This window comes from Coloeus monedula (genome assembly GCF_965178545.1).
Source record: "Coloeus monedula genome assembly, chromosome: 2".
NCBI classification, from domain to species: domain Eukaryota; kingdom Metazoa; phylum Chordata; class Aves; order Passeriformes; family Corvidae; genus Coloeus; species Coloeus monedula.
The window spans coordinates 35,900,363-35,924,540 of NC_138782.1; the positions used below are offsets into that span (position 1 = coordinate 35,900,363).

The window sequence follows — 24,178 nt, forward strand, 5'->3', positions numbered from 1 at the left end:
TACATACACAGACAGCGCTTTTACAAGTTTCTGTGAAAATAAATTTTTTTAGGAAGTGAGCCAGCAATATAACAGGTGAAGTCTGTGACCATCTTAAGTCAATCACCTAATTCCACTTGCCCTAGATGGAAACTAGGATTCTCCTATGCTTTACTAATCACAGGACACTGAACAAGGTGTGACTGCCTCAGACAAACTGAAGAAAAATCCCTTAATCCCATCTTTATTGCATTTTCTTGAAATACAACATCCCTGATGAGCAGCGTCTGGAAGATTTTTTGGTTGCACAGAAGAAATTCACACCATCCAGAGCTGTATTTCCCACACATCTCTATATGGTAGTTGCTATAACTTCTGCACTCTGCAAACACAGACAAATTTAGCAGTAACCTTGAGCATGAAAGGCTTTGTAAAATTCATTATCAGTCCTATACAAAAGGTTGCCAGCATGGGGTTTTATCTCTAAAAGAACAATATCAAAATATTAGACTCATACTTCGTGCTAGATAATCAAGGCAACTTACTGGAAAAGCCATTACATTGTTGTCCTAGTAATGTTTCTCCTAATCCAGTAGATATAGACCTTCAGATAGGACATTAGAAGTAGCTTGTTGCTCAATCAATAATTTTGACAGAACAGATGGGAAAATATTTAAACATCTAAACAAACTGTCTGCACACCTATGTTGTGAAAGAAAACTGAGAACTTGGATACACCAATGTACTGTTAATTTAAGGGGGAAAAAACTGTTTTCAATTAACCTTACAGTTCAGGTGGAGTGTATGTTCCTTAAGCATTCCTGGTAACCCTTCACACATTTTTATCGCTGTACTTGTTGGTCTGTTAACAAATATTCACCCACATATTATTCAACAGAAGTTAAAAAGTGTATTTGCTAGAACTTTCTATCAATTGTGGTAACAACAACAACAAGGAGAAAGTTTAAAATCTAACACTAATAAACAAAGGTAGTACACACTTCTTAAGAGACATGGACTTTTATCCAGACAGATGAAAATCCATCCTGCAGAAGGGTATGTTTACTAAGAATTATACAATTCAGTTACTGTAACTGTATCTTGGTATGAAAAGTGAAGTGCTGCATCAACAGTAAAAAAATCCACTAAAATGAATGCTTACTGGTTTTATTATACACAGCTGAAAAGACAAAATGCCAAGGTTATAGATACCCTGGGAAATAGCGGAGATTTTCTACTGCTCTAATTTTTGCAGGTAGTCTTTTTCTCCATTTTGTATCTAGTTTGCACTTCTGTTTTACTTCTGGCCCCAATATAAACTATCTTCCTATTACATTTTTGTATTCGATATTTTGCCCATCTCACCTAGCTTTTTGTTATGTACCCTTAAATAATACATAGCAAACCAAATTTGTTTTTCATTTGTTGACACGTGCTCTATCAGAAGTAGTATATTCTGGTATAAATGTGAATTAAGCACAGCTTCCTAGGGTAAAGAATATACAATACTAATTAATGCATTTAACCTCCTAGAAGAGACAGACTTCAGTGGAATTCAAAATTTAAAAAAAAATAAATAAGAAAAGAAAATAAGAAGTAGTTGTTACTGCACACATAAAAGAGTATTCTAATCAGGGCTTTAAGAAGTCAATGGCAACACTGGAAGAAAAAAAAAAGCCAAGAAAACAACATCACATTAAAAAGACCCGTCAAAAGACACCTTTCATAGAAATGCAGCAAATAAAAGCAAAATATCATTTCAGTCTACAGAAAGATGGCACTTGTCTCTCGTAACTCTACCCACTCTACCATCAGAAGAAAAACTGCAGACCTGTTCATATCTGTATTAATTATCACAGCACTAGCAGCAGTCTCTAAAACATACACTGCTGTAAGATGCAAGATGTGTAAGAAGTAATAAATAATGATAATACTGTGATATGTCTTTCTAGCTGCTCATTCTTCCTGAAATTATTTTGAATATTTACTGATGTTAAATGGCATTTGTTCAGCTTTTGTTTATGCTTCATTACTCTCAGAAAAACTAAAGGCTTTGGCTGAGATGGAAATAATGTTTGTATTAATTAAATGAAAATAAATGAAAAAAACTTCAAGCGTGCTATTGAGACAGTCTTTGTAAAATTGTCAAACTTACTTGTTTTACAAAAAAAATGTGTGTTTCATTAGAAAATTTCTCTGTGCTTTAAAGTTCTGGTTTGAATACAAAAGTTTATTTATGTGCAGTGTTGAGCTAACCTTTCTTCAAGTATTCTGTTTATTATTTTTGCATATTTATTACATCTTTTCCCTTGGGAAGTCTGATACTGCATGTGTACAATTGGTTTTTGTGACTGGTGAGATCACCCAGGTAGTGAAAATGCCAATTCTTGTTTCATTATTGGTTGCCTGGTTTCAGGAGAAAGTTCAATTTTTGTGCTAATTTATCTGTTGTTGCAGCAATTCTCCTGTCTGTGTAACAAAGCAATGTTTTCCTACCCTCATCTAAATGATCCCCAGCTTTTGACCTTGGTACCAGTTATTGCCAATAAATGATGTTCTGCTCTGGATACCCTGCCTTGTCTACCTTTCATCATTTTCATCTCAGGGGTCCACTGGCAATACCAAGCTGACAAAAGCGCTCAAATTCAAGTCCACCAGCATTTTTGATGACTTAGGATCATAAGATAAAAGAATGTGGGACACTAAAATACAATAATTGATAACCAAACAGAAAAAAGACCACATTTGAATTTTCATGAGATGTGAGCATTTCAAGATAAAACAACTTCCTGCATTTTCGTTTCCTTATAATGTAAGAAAATAATCTGGTGCTTAGAACTCTAGTGTAAAGAGAAAATTCCATATTGTGAATCTCCCATAAATCAGATGGGAAACTATTTTCAGGCATAGATGTTTTCCTCCTCACCCCCCTCCACTGGTCCTCACCCAGAAACAAAATGTTGCCAAATATACAACAGACAGCTGTTCAAGAGCACAAGCCAACACTAAACCACTCTTCCACAGGTAAAATAAATTCTATTGTGCCTCTGCAAAGAATCAGATTATGCATGAAGCATCTAGGTAAACACAGAGAAAATAAATTTCATCAATCCTTTTGAAGCCAAAAGAAAAATCAGTTAAGCAAAACACAACAGCATAACTACACTGTTCAGGTACCAAGCAAACTAACTTATACTTTCAAGAAAATGAGAACAGGTTATCAGAAGTTGAGGCTTTTTGGTTTTTAAGCAAAGCATTCTGCCTCACCAGGAAACAGTAACGCCTCATACTGTAGTTTAAGATAAACACCCACTCAAATACAAAACGAAAAAATAATTATGGCATCAGTGTTGGTAGAAGACTTGGGAATTAATATTAATCAGGCTAGATACTTCATTATTTTATGGAATAAAATATAACTCATCATTGAAATTTTTAAAGGAATTTTAATGTTTGTGGTTTACATAACTCAATAGATATGAATTTTGAGACTTCATTAAATTAATGCAAATGAACAAGCAAATCTTCCACTCTCATAGTAGGGTAGGTCCTTAGATGGGGTTTACACAAAAGAGGGGTTTTTTTGTTGTTGATTATACCTTCTCTACTTAATTAGCTTTACATTTGCTTATATGACAAAGAAGTAATGCTGCCGCTACAGATTAGCTCTAGTCCTACAGATACCTTCATTACACATGTAATTTATTTACCATTACAATAAGAGGGTTAAAAGCTTTTTGCAACATCAGAAGAAAAATATTATCATAACCTGCAACACCACCAATGTATTACTATAAAGAATGACCTTTTTGACAGCATTCTTTGAGCATGGAACACAACTGATTTGAATTCATCATTTTAAAAGAAAGAAAGAATACAACTACCACCTTCCTAAGTCTCTGGCTGATAAAAATTAATGTTCTATCCTTGGACAAAACAACACTATACTACATACTTTGCTAACTATATATTGAACACTCATAGGTTCCATTTCTTTTTATCAGTAAAGTTTTGGATTGGGTCGGGGGGTTTTTTTTGGGGGGGGGGGGCACTCTATTTTGTTCATTCTAACTTGGCGATCAAAGAATTTTTATTTTTACACTATTACAGAAGTGCATTTTTCTAGGTTTCCAAAACCACCTTATTCAACCTTCCCCATCTGTCACCATCTGCTTCTTTTTAGCATGTACTTTTTGTGTGATCACATAAGCATGTGAAAAATAACTAACATTCAGATGATTGTCTGCTGGTACATTTGAGGACTGGGCATAATAAAAGTGAACTGCCAAAACGTACTTAACACTTCTAATTTTGTTGGGTCTTGCATGTAAGCTACATTTGATTTTCAAACTGTTTTACAGTTGGAAAGTTGATCAGGTACTCTAACTCAACAGTAAAACTAAGACTACATAATTAGCTCAGCACTAAAAAGATTATATTGAAAGGGAGGAACAAAACCCAGAAATATATCCACACGAGTTCACACATCCCTCTTGACTGAGTCTGTCTGCACAATGTTGCCTGAGGCACAGGATAAGATGCTACAAGCAGCCTACTTCTGGACAGTCACAGCCTGTGTCTTCTCTCCAAGCTACCACAAGGACAAGGATAAAGGACTCTCATATTTACAAGGGTGTAAGAAATCTCATAGAAAATGCTTGGAGAAGCAAGGACACTAAGCCAAGGACAGAAATGCATAGAAACACAATGCAATTCCTTAACTATGCAGCAGGTACTGCTTCTAGCTTTAGGTGAAAAGTAATTGGAAAATACCATCATGGCACTAAAGCTGAATGATGGAGGTATCTGTTTCCAGGACTCTATTATGCTACAGCATAGCATTTCTGCTTAGAAATGTACTTCTTCATACAGTTTTCACAGGAAAAGAACAAAACAAGACTAAAGCCAGAGAAACAAAATTACCTCCAATCTTCCAAAAATACATTAACCTAACTTCATGAGAATTTCATACAGAAAATTCTTCCCATCTTTTTAGAGTAGCACCACTTACAGGCCTATCGGGTCTTTAGCAAAACCATATGAACCAGAATACCAGTATGTTTTTACTGATGCAGACAGTTTGGTAGAGTGTCTCATTATCCTTTCTCTAAAGAAAGAATTAACAGAAGTGAGTAAAATGAAAAGAAGCACAATAAAACCAAGAACAGTCCCTTCCCCCAGATAAGCCCGAACAACCAATCTTCCATTAGTGCTCACCAGAGGTAACAAAATGTGAGTGAGAACTTGCCCTCTAGAGCACAACGGAACTCTGAGCTCAACATAAAGTTTTCTTTCCCGCAATCTCTTTTTTTCCAAGTCCTAGAAGTTCATACTGGTCTTAAAAACTTGTGAATGCATATCCATGTTGCAACATCTTAACAGCAGCCTTCTCTTAATTTATGCCATTTCCACAAATTCCCTTTTCCATCCAGTAGTTCTAGAGGTGGAAAATAATGGCACACACCTATTATTTATATAAAAGTTGCATAGAATTTCAAAAAGCACATTACTTTGATGCCTCGATTACCTTCAAATGCAAATGAAATTTAACAGAAAAGGACATTAAAAGGAAATTGTGTAAGTCATGACAAAAATTATTCTGTCCTTCAATTCCTCTGTATTCCTAACCAAACAACTCTTCAGCAAGCTTCTCTTCAGTTTTAAGTTGCTCATTAATTTCTCCTGCCATTTGTGTCTCTCTGCAACACATCTTCTTAGATTTTTCTACTTAGAAAAGATTAACAAAATAACATAATTGTCTTTAGTCCAAACTCTCTTTCCTGCCCAAAATCACATTTTTCGCCATAAGAAAAATCTTCTAATCTCTAATCTGTTATCTGATCTACCAGTCTACCTGTGACACCATTCCATTCATTTCATTCGTTTCCTTTCCCTCCTATTAGCTCCCCTTGCTATCTTCCTTCAGTTTACTCAAATTCTTTTCTCTACCCCATAAGAAAAGGGAAAACACAGGAAGAGGGAGAAAAAGGGGAAAAGGGGGGAAAGGGGAAAGAGGGGGTAAAAAGGCTTCAGCTGTCCTACCCATGCAATTTCATTTTCTCTGTAGTACAGCGAGCTGAACTTTTAACATCCTCACCTAAGCTGATCTCTCTCAACTGGCCCACCTCAGTTTACCTGCAATGTTAACTGCTTTCATCAAGTTGTTTGCAACCAAGTGCCTTCCTCCTTTTCCCCACACTTTAGGGAGCTCTTCTTCAACACTGGCATTGCAACTTCTATCTGCATTAAAATCCCTGTTAAAAACAATGCTTTGTCATGATGCCTGCAAAAACTGGAAACATCCACTCCTGTTAGCCTCAGTGCATTTGAGTAGTTCCCTCTCTGCCTACACACATAGCACTTAGTTTCAACTCGTATCAGACAAGTTATGTGATCATCATATTCTCACTCCAAAAAATTACCACACTGCCTTTGGCAAATATCCTGATCCATCCAAGCAGGTGTTAAAAGAACAAAATAAATGTACAGCTGCACAAGTGACAAAATGCTTTTTCTGACTCTATTGTCAGCTTTTTGTAATCTGTGTATACCACAACGCTCTTAGAAAATTCACTTCAATTCCTGAAAACATGGGAAAAGTGTGGGTTTTCTTGCTGTAAGCATGCCTGCTTTCCCTTGCTGAAATTCAGCCACTGAACTTTGATGACCAGGTTCTAGATTATATCAAAGCCATATCCTTCCCAAAAAGAACAGCTGTAAGTAAGAAATTACGTGAAGTGTGAGGAGAGACAGGAGTTGCTTCTTGATAAAAGAGTTCTATCCTTCACTCCTTTGGGATAAAACTCGGGGAAATAATTGATTACACATGATCTCTCTCATTCTCTTTTTTAAAATAAAGATCACTAAAAAATACTGGCCAAACAAGCATTGTATAAATGATCTTACTATTTCCTTAATTTTCACTGGTCTTATTTTAAAATAAGTTACAAGACATGCACATCTTCTCCTGTCTAGGGGTAAAGGCTATGAATCTGCTCCGGTCTTTTTCATTGTCACATACCTTTGAGTGATTGTAACTGCATAAACTGTATTGAAATAGTTTGCTTTTTTAAATAAAAGGCAACTGTTCTTATCGGAATGCATCCCTCTAATCTGTACATATGAACAATTTTGTACATATTCATCCACCTAATCTGCACTTTTATACTAACAAAACATAACAATATCCTACCATTTTCCCTGTTATTAGAACAGACCTACACACCATTGATCATCTACATCTTTTAAAGAGTCATTTGAATGACACCAATAAAGTCCCTTACAGACTTGTTCAGAGTCAAAACAACTTCTCTCCTGTTATTAAAAAGATTTAAAATTTCAAAAGTAATTTCTGGTATTTAAAGCTCGTCTCTCCCGTGACACCAAAATTTAGTACCATATTTGACTGCTCTCCTATAACAAAGACTGTGCACTTAGTCCTAAGAACTTGAACAGAAATACAGAGATCCAGAAACTGTAATCTCATCTAAGAAAACATCCTTATAAATTATCAGAACCCAAAAAACTTTTATTTCTCTGCCCAAGTAGCTTCATTTCCTGAATGTTCTATTAAAGAAAGTCTGCACCAATCTGTATCTTTACTAGCACCTTGACAGTCAACTGAAAACTATCAAAATCCAAAATGCTTTTAAAAGACTCACAGGTATATTTACTAGTACTTTCTCAGTTTTATTCTTTCTTTTTTAAGCATGTGATACTGCCTGTAAAAGACATGTGGTCCTGTCCTGCCTTTGCCCCTCCAAAACTGCAAGAGAAGCATTTTTTGGGAAAAAAACAAAACAAAACAAAACAAAACAAAACAAAAAAAAAAAAAAAAACCCCATACATCTGTGCATCTGTGTTACCTAAACGGGATAACAATTCATTTTTTTCTCATTGGATATATTAATATTTTCTGACACCACAATGAGCCCTAATGTGACAGCTTGCTTTGAAGAATAACAACGGAAACAGACTTCTAAGAAATAGTCTCTTCATCCTGAAAAACTACTAAGTGAGAAATCATAGCATATTTTATACCTTTTAAATGGGGAATACCACAGATTCTTACAGCAGAGGGAAATATTAAGTACCACTACACTTACACACACACACAAAAAATTAGGCTTGTGTTAGTTCTACTGCAGATGATAAGAGTAATTCCACTATTTATCACACAACCAAATTATTCTCAAAAAACTATATAATTTCACAAACAAAAAGTTACTTGCTCACTCTTCAGTAAGTGTGACAAATGCACATCTGTACTGTCAACAAATATAATCCCTGCTATTTGGCAGTGGCAACTATTTTCTTCCTACAGGATGAGTTTGTACCCTACTGTCTTTTATGCTTGGCACATAGTGATGCAAGACAAACACAGCCAATGCTGTTTAAATTTTCTTTAGACCATAGAAAACTGGTGTTGGATAACAGGGAAGGACTAGGAGAGCAGAACAGAAAGGGAATGCACCTATGGACCACTTAGCCAAAAGCCCTGAGCACCCTGAACAACTCAGTGTGTGGTGAAGGTGCACATAAATTTCCATATGGGTTCCACAAATGATAAAGCAGTGGTGGTCCAGAATTCTATCTCCACAGATGAAAATTGACTCTAACCTGGCAAGTTCATTACAGTTTTTTTCCTGTGGCCCACTGTCCATTTGATCTCTGCATGGACAGGGGCATTTTTCTGGATCTGCTAAGCACCTACACAGTCAGTGTCAGGCCCAATATGAGAGGTCAGGCCCTATCAAATGTGAGGTGAAAGAGCTTTTCAACAGAGGGTCAGAAGGACTATTTCGATCTCAGAAGTATAATGTCTGTGAGGGAAATGCAGCAACAGGTAGGCTTATTAACTGATCAAGAGTAATTCTGAAATTGCCTTGGGTAATAATTCTGTATCAATCCACAAAGGTACCTTCACCTGAGAGAATGTCATGCAAGGAGGAAATACACCTTAATCTGTCTTAGCTACTTCCCATTTTACTGTTGGAAGCATCTGTAACCTAGTTTTCATAAAACGATGAAATTGTGAGCAGGACTCTATGCTCCAAGCAATGGTGCAAAAGGCCTTGGGAAAACCAAGTTTGGAACCAAAACCACAATGCAGAATTAATACAAAATAAAATATGAAGTCAATTCTCAGGCTGGGTATAGATTCCCACCAGTGCAATGCTCCTGGTCAGCTGCCTCCTGGGTGGTAGGCAGCAGCCTCAGGCTGCCCCTGTGTGTTACACAGTACGCTGTTCTAGTGTCCTCTACCACCAGCCAGAAAGTACATGGGAAACTGAACTAAAAAACCTGCAGAAGGGATGCATCCATCACAGCTGACACAGATAAAAAAAAAGGATGCAAGGGTATTACTAAAAGGACAGACAATTAATAGATTCCTCCACATAACTGGAGAATGAATATCTTGCTTCTAAAGAAAGGCTGAAAGGCCTTTAAACTTACCATGACCAGGCAAAACATAAGTATATGCTGCCATTTGTCTTGGGATAGACAGGCAGGAATTCAGTGTGGTAACAGGATTAAAATCCAGTTGTAACATTAGGTTCTCATGCTCTGAAGTTTGTCACAAGTAAATCTTTGGCACCTGATAATGATTTCTGTGGCCCGAACTGCAAAGAGAAGTGATTTTTGAGCATTCATTCTCTGAAACGTGCACAAACAGACTGGAGGGCCCAGACTCTTGATAGTCCCTTTAACAGTCAGCTGCCCTGACAAAAATAGATGCAATTGTCTCAGGTGAGCAACTATCCAGCTAAAGGTGTTGACTCTTCTTACACCATATCTGTAACTTGTCTAGGTTTCTTGCTCAAAACCCTTTATTTCTGAAGGAATAGGGAATGAGTTCCCTTGCTTCCAAGGTTAATGAAGAGTCAATTTCCTTCAGACCGATTTTTACAGTGTGGGTCTCCAAAAATACCCAAAATGAGAAAAGAGCAGAGAAGTGGGGCTTCTACAGAATAGAAGAGCAAACTGGATCATTTAACTTGTGCTGACTGTCTAAAACCCAGAATGATGCCTTGCCAAGTTTGATGAAAGAGAGCTAACATGTTTTCAAAAGAGAGAGGAGGACAAGCAGAGGAAAGCAACTGAATGGATATTTGCACCCTTAGAGGATGTCTTTAAGACTGCTGACAAGAAAACAATGAGGGGGTAAGAGCTGGCACACACAAGACAAGTGGCCACTGTACCAAGTCAAACAGGCAGATTTGCAACTTCTTATAAGTAGCCACAAAAGACTCAAAGCAGGCCAAAAACAGTGCTGGAATTCTTAACTGTAGATGACTGCTGAGCATCTCTGCACTAAACACAAAGGAGAAGTCATAAATTGCCAAACAGAATAGCAACAATCCATACCCAAGTCTTCCTTTGAATCTGCCAGAGGCAATTCTGTGAAAGAGGCCAGGTATCAGTGAGTTTATCTTCATAGCTCACGTAGTTTATGACTCACCAAACAGCTGAAATGAACACATTTAGCCAACCAAATTATTTAGGTACCTCAAACCTTCAGAGTGAGAGTATGACTGTTCAGATTTCTCTTCACTGCTGAAAGAATCAAGGAAGATAGTACCAGATAGATGAAAAGAAAGTTAGTGGCTCCTAAAAATACTGATGTTTCCTTTACTGTTGGAGAAAGAATGTATCAAAAGATCTTGCTATGATCCAAATGGTTTCATTACCTCAACCTACCTTACTGACCTACAGCCAACTATTAGAAGTTTCAATTTCCTCCGTGATTGGAAACTGAAAGGGACTTTAAGAGATTTAGAAAGACTCTCAAACCCACAAACCTAGCCATCCTAAAATCTTGATTTCCAGGCAGCACTATCCAGAAGGTGATGTGTACCTGTTTCTTTGACATTCCTTACTTGTAAGGTTTAGAATAAAAAACAAAATGCAAACAAAATTGCTTGTTGAAACAAGACTCCAGGGCTTGTGGCTGCTACTCTGGATTCAGTACTGCTGAAAATAAGAGAATAAAGAGCTATGTGTAATCCGTGCCTCCTCCCTTCAAACTAAGGCACATTGTTCTTCAAAGACAATATGCAGTAACAAGACTATATTGTAGTGCTGAGTTGTTGCAAGAGGTGGGAAACCCTTCTGAAAACTCCTTAAAACTTTCTTAAATGAAATGGTAGGACTGAAGGGCCTTTTAAAGCCCTTTAGGTTGACTAGAAAGTTATCTCAGTGTCAGGGTTGGACTACGTCAATTAACAATTTTGAATGCTGACAAGAGTGGAAATCAGGGCTAATTCAGCATCCACAGAATTCTCATCATTAAGTAAAAAAATTAGGCTGTCTTTCATATCAATACTGGAGCTGCATTTGGCAGCCCCTGAGGAGAGGAAGGGTGACATTTCTGAGCACCACAACCAGTACTGTTGACTGAAGCCAGGCAGGACAAAAACACAATCCTGGTTGTCCTTCCCTTGCCATTTTTCATCAGTGGCAGAGCTGTCAGCACTAATACTGGAGATCATTTGGATCAGTTGAGCTTCTACAACAGACTCTCAAGTGGCCAAGCCAGAGCTGCACGAGGAACAATGTCCTGATGTCCATCTTTTTATCAATCCTTGAGGAGTGTGATGCTTGGCACTCTGAGAGCCAGTTAATGGTAAAGATGGGGTGGCATACTCCTAGTACGTAAGCCACTTCTGCTTACATACTAAGAAACAGCCAGTTTTGGTGCCCATCTCAACCAGTTCTGAGGTTGATACACTCAACTGCTTTTAGCAGAAATATCTAAAATTTCAAATCCCTCTCCCTGCAACCAGGGAATTCGGATAAAACCCATCAAACTTAGTACCCTCCTATTCCCCCTCGCCTCCACTGAGGCTATATAAAATGCTAGTTACACAGCTCAGTTAAGCAGGATCATATGTTCCAAGTGACAGACAGATGGAAGATTATTTTTGAAGAAATCATTGGAAGATAAAAACTTTAACAGAGGAAGGCAAACATGAGAAGGAAAAGGCACATTAGAGGCCTTTTTAAACACTAAGAAGCAGAGCATCAATATATACACAATCACCACAAAGAATAGCAGCACATTCCATTCCAAATAACAGCTATAGAGTATTAACCAGGCAGACTGGCAGTCTAAAATTAAATGGAAAAGAAACTTTTTATACAGTATTATAAGAAAATATTCTAAATCATACCTCAGGTGCCAGGTATTCTGGAGTACCACAGAATGTTTTCATAGTTGCTGCGTCTGTGATTCCTTCTTTGCAAAGTCCAAAATCTGTAATTTTTATGTGTCCATCTTTATCCAACATTAGATTTTCTAACTGTGTGTTGGGGAGAAAAATATTCCCTTAGTATTTCTTAACAGATTGATGCATTACATCAATTTTGTAAGAAAAGAGTTATTCCCTGCAACAGAATGTAATTCATTTGTAGTTAAAAAAAAAAAAATATACAGCATTTACTATATTACGGCATTTAACAGTGTTTACTGCCATACAAGTTACATGATTATTTAATGCTTTAACACAGCTTACAATAGTAAATCTCCAGTCAATGACCTCATAGGTTTCCTTTGCTCTAACATGACATCCACTGATCAAGATATCTTTTATTTTCTACACTGTCATGAAACAGTATGTATCCATAAATCCTTAAAATACCCCCATTTTCCAGAACTTTTTCAATAATAGACAGAACTGGGGATAGGGCAGCTCCTGATAAAAAAGCCCCTGAGGTAAATTCCTCCTTGTCTACTTGCAAAGGACACTTCTTAAATGGTGAATATATACCTCTGCATGCTTTGCATTGCTTTTTAAATATATGATTCTTGCTTTGAAATGTGAAAACATTCAAAATAATGCCTAATATCACGTTCCCAAAAGGTTTTCATCAGCCGTACTTGAAATACAGATAGAATTGAAATTTTTCTCAAGAGAAAATTGTTTGGGTTTTTTTCAAATTATAAGGTATGTAGTGAAAGTACCAACATAGAACAATCATAGCCCTGTCTTTCTTAGTCTGCATAAAGCCTGAAATACAATTCAAAGATATAGATTTTCTGTTGAGACTAAGTGTGTTACAAAGAAAATGTAGAATAGATAACACAAGAAATAGAAGATTAATGATGTCGAACTCCTCTTTCCTTATTATTTAGAATTTAAATAAAAAACTGTCACCAATCATTCCTTGACCAGACAGTTCCATTTTCCCAGGATGTCACAGCATTTCACATTATTACAACAGATTCTGCTACAACAGGTAACCCAGAATTTTGTTTTCTGTTTGCCCCCCTGAGCGGAACTTGCCTACCATTGCCTCCTTCTCCTCGGTTCCTGTACAAAGGATTGCATGAGTGAATTCCATTACTGTGCACGTATAACAGAAAAGCACAATTTCCTGTACATGAAATTAAAGGCTTGACACAGAAATAAAATTGTCTCATCATGGAATTTTGAGGTTCCTCCCACACAAGTTAGAAAATGTTCCTGTTGAAAACAGAGGTTATTTTTCCATAGAACATAGTTATAATGTGTCACAGAGTACCTGGAGCAACAGAGTACCAGGCAACTGCATATGCTGGCAAGTCTAAGACAAACTACATTCCATTAATAGAAATCCTTCCCAAGATATAAAAAGACAAAATAATTTTTTTGTCTTTTGAAATCAATGCCAAAAATCTTTTTCTGTTGAAGTATGCTGAATTGTTCTAAATGTTTCCAAAGCATACAGAAACACCTCTTTGCTGAGATAAAAAGAATGCAGTCACATTGTCCCAATTCACCACTTCCCTTGTTTAGGGACTTTGAGAATTGTATTTGATATTTGTGCTGAAATCTAAGTTAAGTTATGAGTAACAGGGCAGGGAGTGGGTAGGATGAGGATCAGAAGTTTAAATCTCCTCCAAGTGTTGCTACTATGGTATCTTGTTTCATTTTTTAATCAAGGTAAAGTCAGGGAATGTACCCATCTAGAGATTACTATATCAAATGACTTCCTCTAGCACACACAGAACTTAAAACTGAACACAGATTTTTTTTTTCCCCATTAACTCTGAATAGTGCAACTTTATAATTACTTTGTGTTTGTCCCCATAGTCTCTGCAAAAACAAAAATTTGATTACTTTTTTTTCTTTCTTTTTTTACCTTGAGATCACGGTACACAATCTTCCCAGAATGCAGATAGTCCAGGGCAGAGACAATTTCTGCACCATAGAAGCGTGTGCGGTCCTCTGAGAACACCCGCTCTCTCGACAAATGGAAAAACAGCTGCAGGGTAAACAGCAGGGACAGGATTGTAATAATTACTGATTTAGTGGGGGAAATTAACACAAACATAAAACACCTCTCATCACCATATTGTGATGATAGATAGTGTACTCTCAGTGGACACTCAGCACTCTTAGACAGCAGCTGGCTTATCTTTTCCAGGTTTCCAAAGGGAGAAAGCGAGCTGTTAAATCAGCGTTTTAATCAATATACCAATCTTGTTTAAGGCATTCTGCTTGCTACTCATTTAACCTTCAGTTACCAGAGGAAAAAAAAAAAGTATGCAACAGCATCATTCTGTTCTTTTCCCTCTGCCACTTCCTCAGATTTTTGCTTTAAGCCACTGAGAAATATCACTAAAATGTACAGATTTTGGGTTTTCTTCATGTTTTTCAGTGCTTTAGTAATTTCTTTGAACTGAAAAAAAGTCTAGTTCTTCAGTAGATTTGGACTGAACAGGTGAACTGGCGTTTTACAAACCACATGTGCATACTGCTAGCAATAGTGGCCACTAGAAAAAGCAAATCAACAACTGCTTAGGGCTTATAAAAACAAATCTATGCATTTAGTGTACTTCTTTGCTACAATGTAAACATTGCTTTGGGTGTTTTGTCTCTTCCTTAACACTTTCAAAGTAACAGCACTTTGCAGACCCTTTAAAGCCTTTCAGCAAAAAACAATAGTCACTATGTATTGCCAGTAATTTCAGCTGCAACGAAAAGTGTAAAATGAAACTCTGTAAGGTTGTCAGTATCTTAACGGATAAAACATCATCCTCAGAACTTGGAACAACATCTAAAAAATCACATTTTGGCTATTCAATTCAAATGTTTTCTAAAATGGTGAGTTTTAATTACTGTTTAAAGCAAGTTGGGGCTATTCCTCAAGCAAAGATTAGTGAGTATATTTCTGTATTCTCCTTAAAACCAGATCGGTCCTGTAACAATGTTTTTGGCTTCACCACAGGAGCTAACAATCAACAAAATACAAAATATGTTATCATTTATAAATTAAATATAGACAGTGAAATCCACAACAACTATGCATGCTGGGTTTTTTCCACTGTTTAAAGTATCAAGTAGATGAGAATTCTGAAATTGCAAGGTAGGTTAAAAAGAAACCCAAAAGCTAACCAATAAAAAAAAGCCAATGATGTGCTTAATCTGTCTTTATCACATCCTATTTTATGCCTTTAGAAAATCTACACCATTCACATGGCACAGAAGAGTGAAGGAATTACTGCAGCTATTTTCAGTGGGTGGACTTCTGGAAGTGGCACTTGGGGATTGGGTTTAGGGGTGATTATGGTGGTGCTGAGTTGACGGCTGGACTAAATAATCTTGAAGTTTGCTTCAAACCTGGATAATCCCGTGACTTTTTGAAACATAATTAAAAAGTCACTGCTATGAACTAGAAGGCAACTTCTTTCCTGAGAACTGTAATTCACAATAGGTGTATCACCTTTGTCTTAGCTTAAACAAACTTCCCAGAAAACTGAGCCTCTTGGCAGCATATATCTGTATAAGCAGAGACTTCACAGAACACAGAAACTGCACTAGGATTTAAAGAAAATATTTAAAATTTTGTTCATTGTATCTGGATTCCCCTTTCAGCTTCTTTTCCAGTACTCAGGACACCCTGAATAAAAATGGCAAACCTGCATGACAAAAAGGATCTTTATTTTGTAGGTGTGTCTGTTGCTCCTGTTGCTTGTTCCCCTGCTTAGGCACCAATCCCTGGTGGGAGTGAGCCCTCCCTGTAGTGACCTGGTCTCTGTACTGATGGCTGCCTAATGGTCAGTGCAATCACAAGACTCATCCACACTAAGCAACCAAGTCTCACGTCATTAAATGCCTCATGTATTACCAAATTGGGAAAAGAACAAGTACATTTCCCAATTTGGGTAGTCCTTTCCACACATTTTCACAGTATTTAAATAGAAAATAAATACCGCTAAGTAGAATTATATTCACATAAAGCAAAACAAAATTTATGTAATTTATGCTTTTATGTCTGTTTCATGGTCTCTTTCATAAATAATGAGCTAGTGTTACTCATTTTTAAGAGGGCTTTTTTGTTTTGATGGATTGAAAGTAATTAAAAATGTAGGTCAACACACTCTGAAAATTTATAACTTCCAGTTAGCTCTACATTCATATCTATTCTAAAGGACTATTGCAATTTTCTGTTTCAAAGAGACTAGTCCAGTAGCTGAACAGCAGTCTTAGAAAATTCTAAAACTTCAGGATACTTGACACCAACACATTTATTTTAGTTTCCATTAAAAAAGTGGCCTAAATCTGAATCTGAAAGTTGATAGCCCAACAAGTTAATATACAAAAAAATTTGCTTTTGTTAGTGTTCATTTCAAGAAGATTATTAATATTAATTAAAAATACTACCTTCAAAGTAAAATGACCAGCTAGAAACAACTAACAACAGTTCTGTGTTTTTCGAAGAAACTGTGAGCTTCTGAGTCAGCTTATTTCAAAGTATATGTGACACTACAGTCACTCTTCTTCATATTATTATAGCAGCTAACAGAGCTGTCACCAAACCATACTTGCTAGTTTTGAATGAAGAATGTACATTTAGATATAAAAATGCACACTAAAAGCGCATTCATACACTCAGCTATATGCTAAAGATATTAAGAGGATTCTAAAATTAAAATAGGGAAAGCAGGGTGATTACAGGGGGATTACAGCATAATTTTCAGCTAATTATTTAGTTGGTTGACTGTTTCATAATAATTCTGCGACTGTGTTCTATTTACAGTTGTCAGAACAGGAAGATTATATTTATTAAGTCAGAGAAGGAAAAGACAAAATGTGATGGAAGGTTATAAAAAAGGTTTCCAACATTTTCACTATTTATTGATTTACAGTTATTAAAGATGTGGTATAAAATCACTGGAATTGCAACAGAAATAGCTTTGGCACAAAGAAAGCCATTTTGCCCATAACATTTTTGATGGCATACACAAGGGTGCTATTGTTACAGTGAGGACTGGAGCTACAAATTTCCTGTTATGCCTTTAAAAACTGAACAACAGTGCTGTCATGGGTTTTTTTCCTAATAAAAAAGTTTAATGGAAAAAATTTAAATGAAGATCAAACATATTCCACTGCAGATCCAAGCATGCCAAATATATAAAAGACACAACCTTGTATCAATTGATATGTTTAACTTGTACACATGCTAGTGACCTACTTAGCATGTTGTAAGTTGAATGTCTGGCTCTTGCTGTTGTGTATTGGGTTTGCTCAGCTCTGCGTTTTATATTTGAGTGTTGATTTTGCAAAGCACTTGCAGTAGTAGCCTTGAAATTTCAAATTATTTGTTTATTGTTTCAGACTTTGTATTGCTTCTAGGCACATTTATACCCAAAGAAATATAGCAACCTTATGGACTATCATAATTTTAGGCTAAGGAATATTCTCTTGCTTACTTATGTTTTGTTAAGTAGGTTGTAAATCCTCTCTTTTTTTTTTTTTTTCCTAGACATTAATAGCACTTGTTCAATTACAACAAGCCATTTAGTTCTCTCCTGCCTAATGAATTGAAGTAAGAGCTGTGGAACAAAAATGCCAAGACGAAGAGAGACTCAGAATTCTTGTGTGGTGTACCATCTGAACAAATTTTAGGGTCTAATTTTATTATACATATAATTACCAATTAGGTTTGTTACAAAGTACAGAATCTGGAATTATCCTTAAAATGCAGAGTGAGGAAGTTAACCAACTTATTAGTCAGCTGTATCAGTGTACTCTGCGGAGTAATGTATGTAATAGATTTCATTCCTAAAAGATTTTCAACCTGTAAAACAAAATACTGGAAATAAAAACTGGGTAGCATACACTCCAAAAGTATTCCCCAAAAATAAAGAGCCATTTGGTCAACTCAGCTATGCCAGATAAATACTTGTTTTCTAAAATCAAATTTCAATTTCCTAATGCTACTTTAACATTATTCATTCAGTACAACAAAGGTACTGAGAAGTAATTACAGTGCCAGAAGTATGATTTTAGCTATATACTGCAACATATTTTATGATCAATAGACATTGGTAAACATTTCATCCACAGAGTCTAACAGCAAAACCAAATGAAGAGAAAATTAAGCTTTCAGCCCACAACAATTATTTCAAGATTGGGCCTTAGGCAACAGGAAAAATGTTCTCAGTACAAGGAAAACATAATCAGTATTTCCATCTGAATAATCTGTTTGGAAAAAAAATCCCCTAATGGTTTGCTTTGCTATATTTAAGTACATAATATGCTGCTTTGTTTTTAAAGGAAACCAAGAGAGAATTCTTTACTGTAATACTTTGCACACTGTAAAAGAGCACACACACAGACCAGTAAAACTGATGCAGTTCCATTTTCATTGTAATATGTTCCCTTATTAACTAAGCCTAACCAACTTGAAGTCGCACAGGCAAGGTAAGGCAAAGATAAATTGTTATTTTTCTAGAGGGATATTAACTTCCCCATGGATCTAGATTTTTAATAGATATAAAAGATTCTCGCTTACAATCAGTTTAACACAATTTCTTCTTCTTCAGTATGAGGTAAGTTCTGCGCCCCCTTCCTTTACTGTTTTCCTTTCTAGCCACAGAAAGAGAAAGCGAAGACTCCTACTACCAACCACAGTTTTTATTACTCTATTAGGGCAGAAGCCTAAATTGTGGCATTTTCTTGCTTTCACCTGGGTAGGAGTCAAGAATATGTACACAAACTTCAAGAACTCCTTCATGAGGAGAACTGTTTGGGCAATGGTGTTCCTGAAAGACATAATCCATGAAAATTCCCAATAAATTGATTCAGACACAAGAGTTTACCTCAAAAGAAATATTTAATCTAAAGTAATTTTAAACAGAAACACACTGAAGGTAGCACAGCACTGGAGAGAATCAAAAGCAGCATAGTACAACTACAGTCATTTTCCCACTGGAAGGATATAACTAAAAGATGAGTTTTCACCATCTTCACCAGTCAGAATACGTAAGGAAATGTAACTTCCTTGGAACACAGACAGAATAGAACATAGAAGCAGCGAAAGAAAAAAGTGTGTATCATATAGACTAAAATCCTGGCTAAACTTTGAGCAACTTACTTTCAGTAACTGAGTTAATAACAAGGCTAATTTTACAAATACGAAATCCTCTGTATTTTTTGGCAGACACTGACTAAAGTCTGAAATTCACAAGAAAATTTGATAAGATTAAAGATTTTCCTATTAAAAAAGACAGTTTGTCCAACTTACTATTCCAGATCTCTAGTCAAAGAGAAGCACATAGGCAAATCAAGAGTTTCCTCAAAGGAAACTACCTACTCCCAAAAAGCCATTATTTCCCACTGTGGCAAAACTTTAGAGTTAGCTTCACTGAATTAGGGAATCATCAGCAAAGTACATGAGCAACACTGACAAACAGCAACATCATACCTGGGAAAGTAACCCAGTCCTGGCACAAGTACACTGCAATTGCTCAAATCCCATAAGCAAAAGCAGGTTGCCCCCGACAAACCCATGACACATGACACTTGCAGTCGTAGCCACAAGGCTGCACCACCCAGTGCAAATAAATGCATTGACCGAACTACAATTGACCAAGATACAGTCAGAGCACCCTCAGTCATAAGAAAGGAGTTGAAAACATCCTCTCTGGGCTCTGCTCTTCATTCAAACAGTATGGAAAAGTACCTTTCAAAAAGACAAATAGCTAAATTACAGGATGATGTTAACATACTTTTAAACTGTCTCCCCAGAGATTACAGAAATGCAGTAAGACCTTACACAGAGGAAAATGATGAAGAATTAGCTGGTTTATAAGACAATACTTAAAACTCACCACAGACAGCATTGACTTAATATTGGTGATGTAAATTCAATGTCAAATAAGCCAGCTGAGTGTCCAAGGGAAGGCTGTTATGCCTTTACTGCTGAGGGAGGTTTTTTTATTTGGTTCAACCCCTGTGATGTGCAGAACTGGGTTTATACATTGAGTCAAACAAGCCATCCTCCCATATGAGAACCCTATAGCACCTTATGTAGCCATGGCTGGTAGAGGACAGCCATGGACGAGTTGGGATCCAAATGGGCTGCAGGCATTGGAATTATAGCTAAGCACAGTTTTATTGCAGGAGAAGACAGCTAGAACATAATGCAAAACATTATGTCTCAAGCCATAGCAATTCCTGAATGAAGAAGGAGTTTTTTAATAAAAAAAAAAAATCCCATAGGAAACATTTAGTCCTTTAACATTACCATGAAGCATATAGTTGACAAAATAAGGAAAATCTCACAGTTCACATTGTAACAAGACAGTCTGAATAGCAAACAGCACCTACAAGGTAGATTAAAGCCCTCTTCTTCAACTGCAGTTCTCTAATTCCATTTGCTGGGCATCATTTTTGATATTTCATTCTTTAGTAAACAGCTGGAAGACAACAATGGCTTCAAAGCTAATACCACTCTCAGAAGTTTAATGCTTAGTTGAAATTTACAGAGTACATGGCAAGTCAAGGGGAGAGAAGCAATGAAAAATACGAATACTCCACTCTTTTCCAATAGATGTTTGTAATAGTTATAGCAAAGAGAGCACAAATTTCATATTAGGAAAAAAGTAAGACTTGTCAACATTATTTTTGCTTGTTTACACTGCATTATGACTGTTTCATGCCAGAACAAGCTATAATATGCTTAAATTTAAAAAAAACAATAAGCAAGCTATTTTTAATTATTTCTCTAGCATTAAATTATCTCTCACTATACAGCAGTCTAATTTTTTCAGAAGAGGAACTAGTTTTGACAGCAAAGCTATAAAAACATGTCAACTTTTTTTTTTAAATAAAACAGTTCCTTTAAAAAAAAAAAAAAGCCCTTTAAATACACTAGAAATCAAAAAGGCAAGATAAAATACAACCTTAAAAGAGTAATCCAGTGACAGCCTTACTGTTACAAGTGCAGAACATCTTTCTTAAACTCACCTCTCCTCCGTTAACATACTCCATCACAAAACACAAACGATCCTTTGTCTGGAAGGAATATTTCAAGGACTTGCAAAGAAAACAGCAAAATCAAACCAATTATCATCTTATATTAACTCAATGTCTTGCACTGTAACTGTAACAAAATTTTATCTTTTTAAGTAGAAAATTTTGATTTTGGTAAGAACTTTAAGAGTAATTAAAAGTGTAACTTTCTACCTGGAGCTTGAGATGAATTAACACAAAAACTTCCAAGTGTTATCTAATCTCTGCCACATGTCCGCTGATATGAAAACATCATTACATTTAATACATTACATTTATAACATTATTACATTTAATACTTTATTACAATAAAGTATTAAATGGCTAGTAAAACACACAATTTTATATTTCATTTCTTACGGCCATACACGGTACCAGCTATTTCCATCATTTACTTTATGATGTCCACTTCCACAGTGCCCATGAAGAGAGAGATTATCATATTCTTTTTCATTTCTCCCAAATGAAATCTTAAAAGTGATCTTAACATCCTGCATGCTTTCATTTCCAAAGCAAGGACTCACTAGTTTCATATTAGGAAATATTAAGAATGCTAAGTGCCAAATTAATATATTAATTTCTGTATCATTTTGAAGTTGCAACAGATGTTATTATCTTAATTGAAATTGTTGACTTATCAATGATACCACAGAAAATCTACAGATGAAGACTTGCCCTAAAAAAAATGAAATGTACTAGAACTCCATGTAACAAGCGTTAAGACTCATGTGACAAAACTTGTTGAAGAATAACAGACAGCCAGGAAGATACAACTGCAGTAACTATTGTTGCACTATTCGATGGGAGGTACCCCCTACTCCTGCTTACTATTACACTCTAATTCAAGAAACATTGCAGGATCTCTTTTGTCTTTACTGAATTTCCAAAAATATTTTGGCCCACCAATGTAAATTAAATCCTCTGCTTTCCAAAGGGTTTAAGTTTTTCTAAGTAGGAAAGTTTCCATGCTATACTTTGATATTTTAATACCAAAAAAAAAAAAAAATTCCCTGTCTCAAAAAGCATGTTCATTATATTTTGAGATAAAAGAAAGTATTTTTTAATATATTCTCAAAGAAGAGAAAACAAAATTACTTCTGCAGAAGAAATTCAGCTGTAAAGTTAAATAAATTAGTTGTAATTTGTCATGAGTCTCAAATTTTTCATCTTTTCAGTCTTTCCCTTCTATTAAATATTAACCATATGAAGACAAAGGTAATGGGGTTTGAGTTTTGTGGCTCTGTGAGCTACTTTTCTTTAACAAATAGTTATTTTTATTGTTTTACTGAATTCTGAATTAAATTTTCTTGGTAAGAAATACTTACACCTCCGTGAAATTAATAACTTTTATTTTTAAAATGTTCATATACAAAAACTACAAAAAACTGCACAACAGTTATACAGTTCTACAATTAAATTTGTTTTCAGTACAGTAAAGCTTTACAAATTGATTAGAAACTTTATTTCTGAATTCTTAATGACATATCCTGATAAAGGATATCATAAGCACCAGATAGCTACTGATTGTTTACAAATCACCGTGAGAAAGAATTCAAAATCTGTAAAATATATTCATAATGGATATTAAATATTACCTGCTAATGTACTTAAAACTAGTTCCCAATACTTACTGTTAAAAAAGGGTGCCTGGTGTTTTTCAATACTCTGCTTTCTGTAAGAGTATGAGCCACTTCATCCTGAGACATAAAGAGGAGAAGAAGTAAGTCTGAATTAAGATACAAAATTTTTATTTAATTAATTATAAGGAAAAGAGAAGGCTACTGTACAGTTTTGAAAAATGAAAGAACTTTCATGTTTTTTGAGAAAATACTTGACAAAGCACAATTTAATATATTTTATTTGGTTTTCTAATTTTCTTGCTATAAAATGAAGTCTTCACATACAATTCAGGGAAGAAAGAAATTATAATATTGGATGTGATAGCTTAAAAACATAGTCATCACAACTTCACAGTTCTGGTATGAATCACCTGAACAATGTATCTACAGAGAGACTAAACCAATGTGCGAGACACATACACATGAAGTAACTGACAGGCAAATATAAAACCCAGTCTCATCTAGCCAAGTGTTAAGTCAAGTCAGGTTTTCTGTTTCTAAACTTTCACTTGGTTTGATGCTGGTTTTGTTTCTATCCACCGAAGCTGTCCTGAGGAGCCCAGCAGCGAGCAGTGCTCCTCTGACCAGGCTGACCTCCTTCCCTGAGGACACTGGCCTCATCCTTGGGAATGGGAGATGCCCGCACAACCCCCAACTAACTTCCAGCCACAGTTTGGAAAAGAGGCACTTTGGAGAGAGACAGTGACACTCTCCTGTCTGTGAGCATGAAAGGGAAAGATAAAAATGAGCCCTGTACCAAAGTGATAGAAGGAAACTAAACCAGTCCCTGTGGTTGTTTGCTTCCTGGCAAGTTCATCCATGTTCGTTCCCTGCTCCTTCCACAGGCCCTCTCACCAGTCCCTGGGGTGGGCACCATACAGGTGGCAAAGAAGGAGACTGAGGGGTGACAGCAAGGCCCTGGGGGCACAGCTGTGGTCCCTCACACCGCCAGGTCTGCAGAGAGCAGGGCCATGCAGGGGTGAGGGGACAAGGATGGTGGGCAGAGGGCTCGCCCTTACAACATGAGCAGCTCCTGAGGGCTAGGGAGCAAAGCAGAACTCTTAGGGTATTCACAGCATGAATACACAGCCATTTTATACAATTCTGCATATAATACATGCTGTGAATCCCCCTGGGCCAGGCCTGAAAAGCCACTGGGAAGGTGTAGCCATTTTCTGTAGTGCCAAGCTACCATTGAGCTTTATATTACACAGAACTACAGTCTGCCCTAGTATGACTCAAACTTCAACTGTAATCCTGCAGAAGTAAATACATTTAGTCAGAGTACACGTTATT

At 36.2% G+C, this 24,178-nt stretch overlaps 1 protein-coding gene across 2 annotated transcripts in view; it reads right to left on the reverse strand.

The window, feature by feature from the left end:
• The window catches only part of AKT3 (AKT serine/threonine kinase 3), a 150,422-nt gene that overhangs the window by 23,286 nt on the left and 102,958 nt on the right, over window positions 1-24,178 (reverse strand). For both annotated transcript variants that reach the window (XM_082302505.1, XM_082302506.1), the window contains exons 7-10: window positions 22,895-22,960; window positions 21,219-21,287; window positions 14,104-14,226; window positions 12,153-12,281 (exon numbers count right to left, since the gene is read on the reverse strand). In XM_082302505.1, the coding sequence (XP_082158631.1) occupies window positions 12,153-12,281; window positions 14,104-14,226; window positions 21,219-21,287; window positions 22,895-22,960 (387 nt within the window). The remainder of the gene's footprint in view (window positions 1-12,152; window positions 12,282-14,103; window positions 14,227-21,218; window positions 21,288-22,894; window positions 22,961-24,178) is intronic.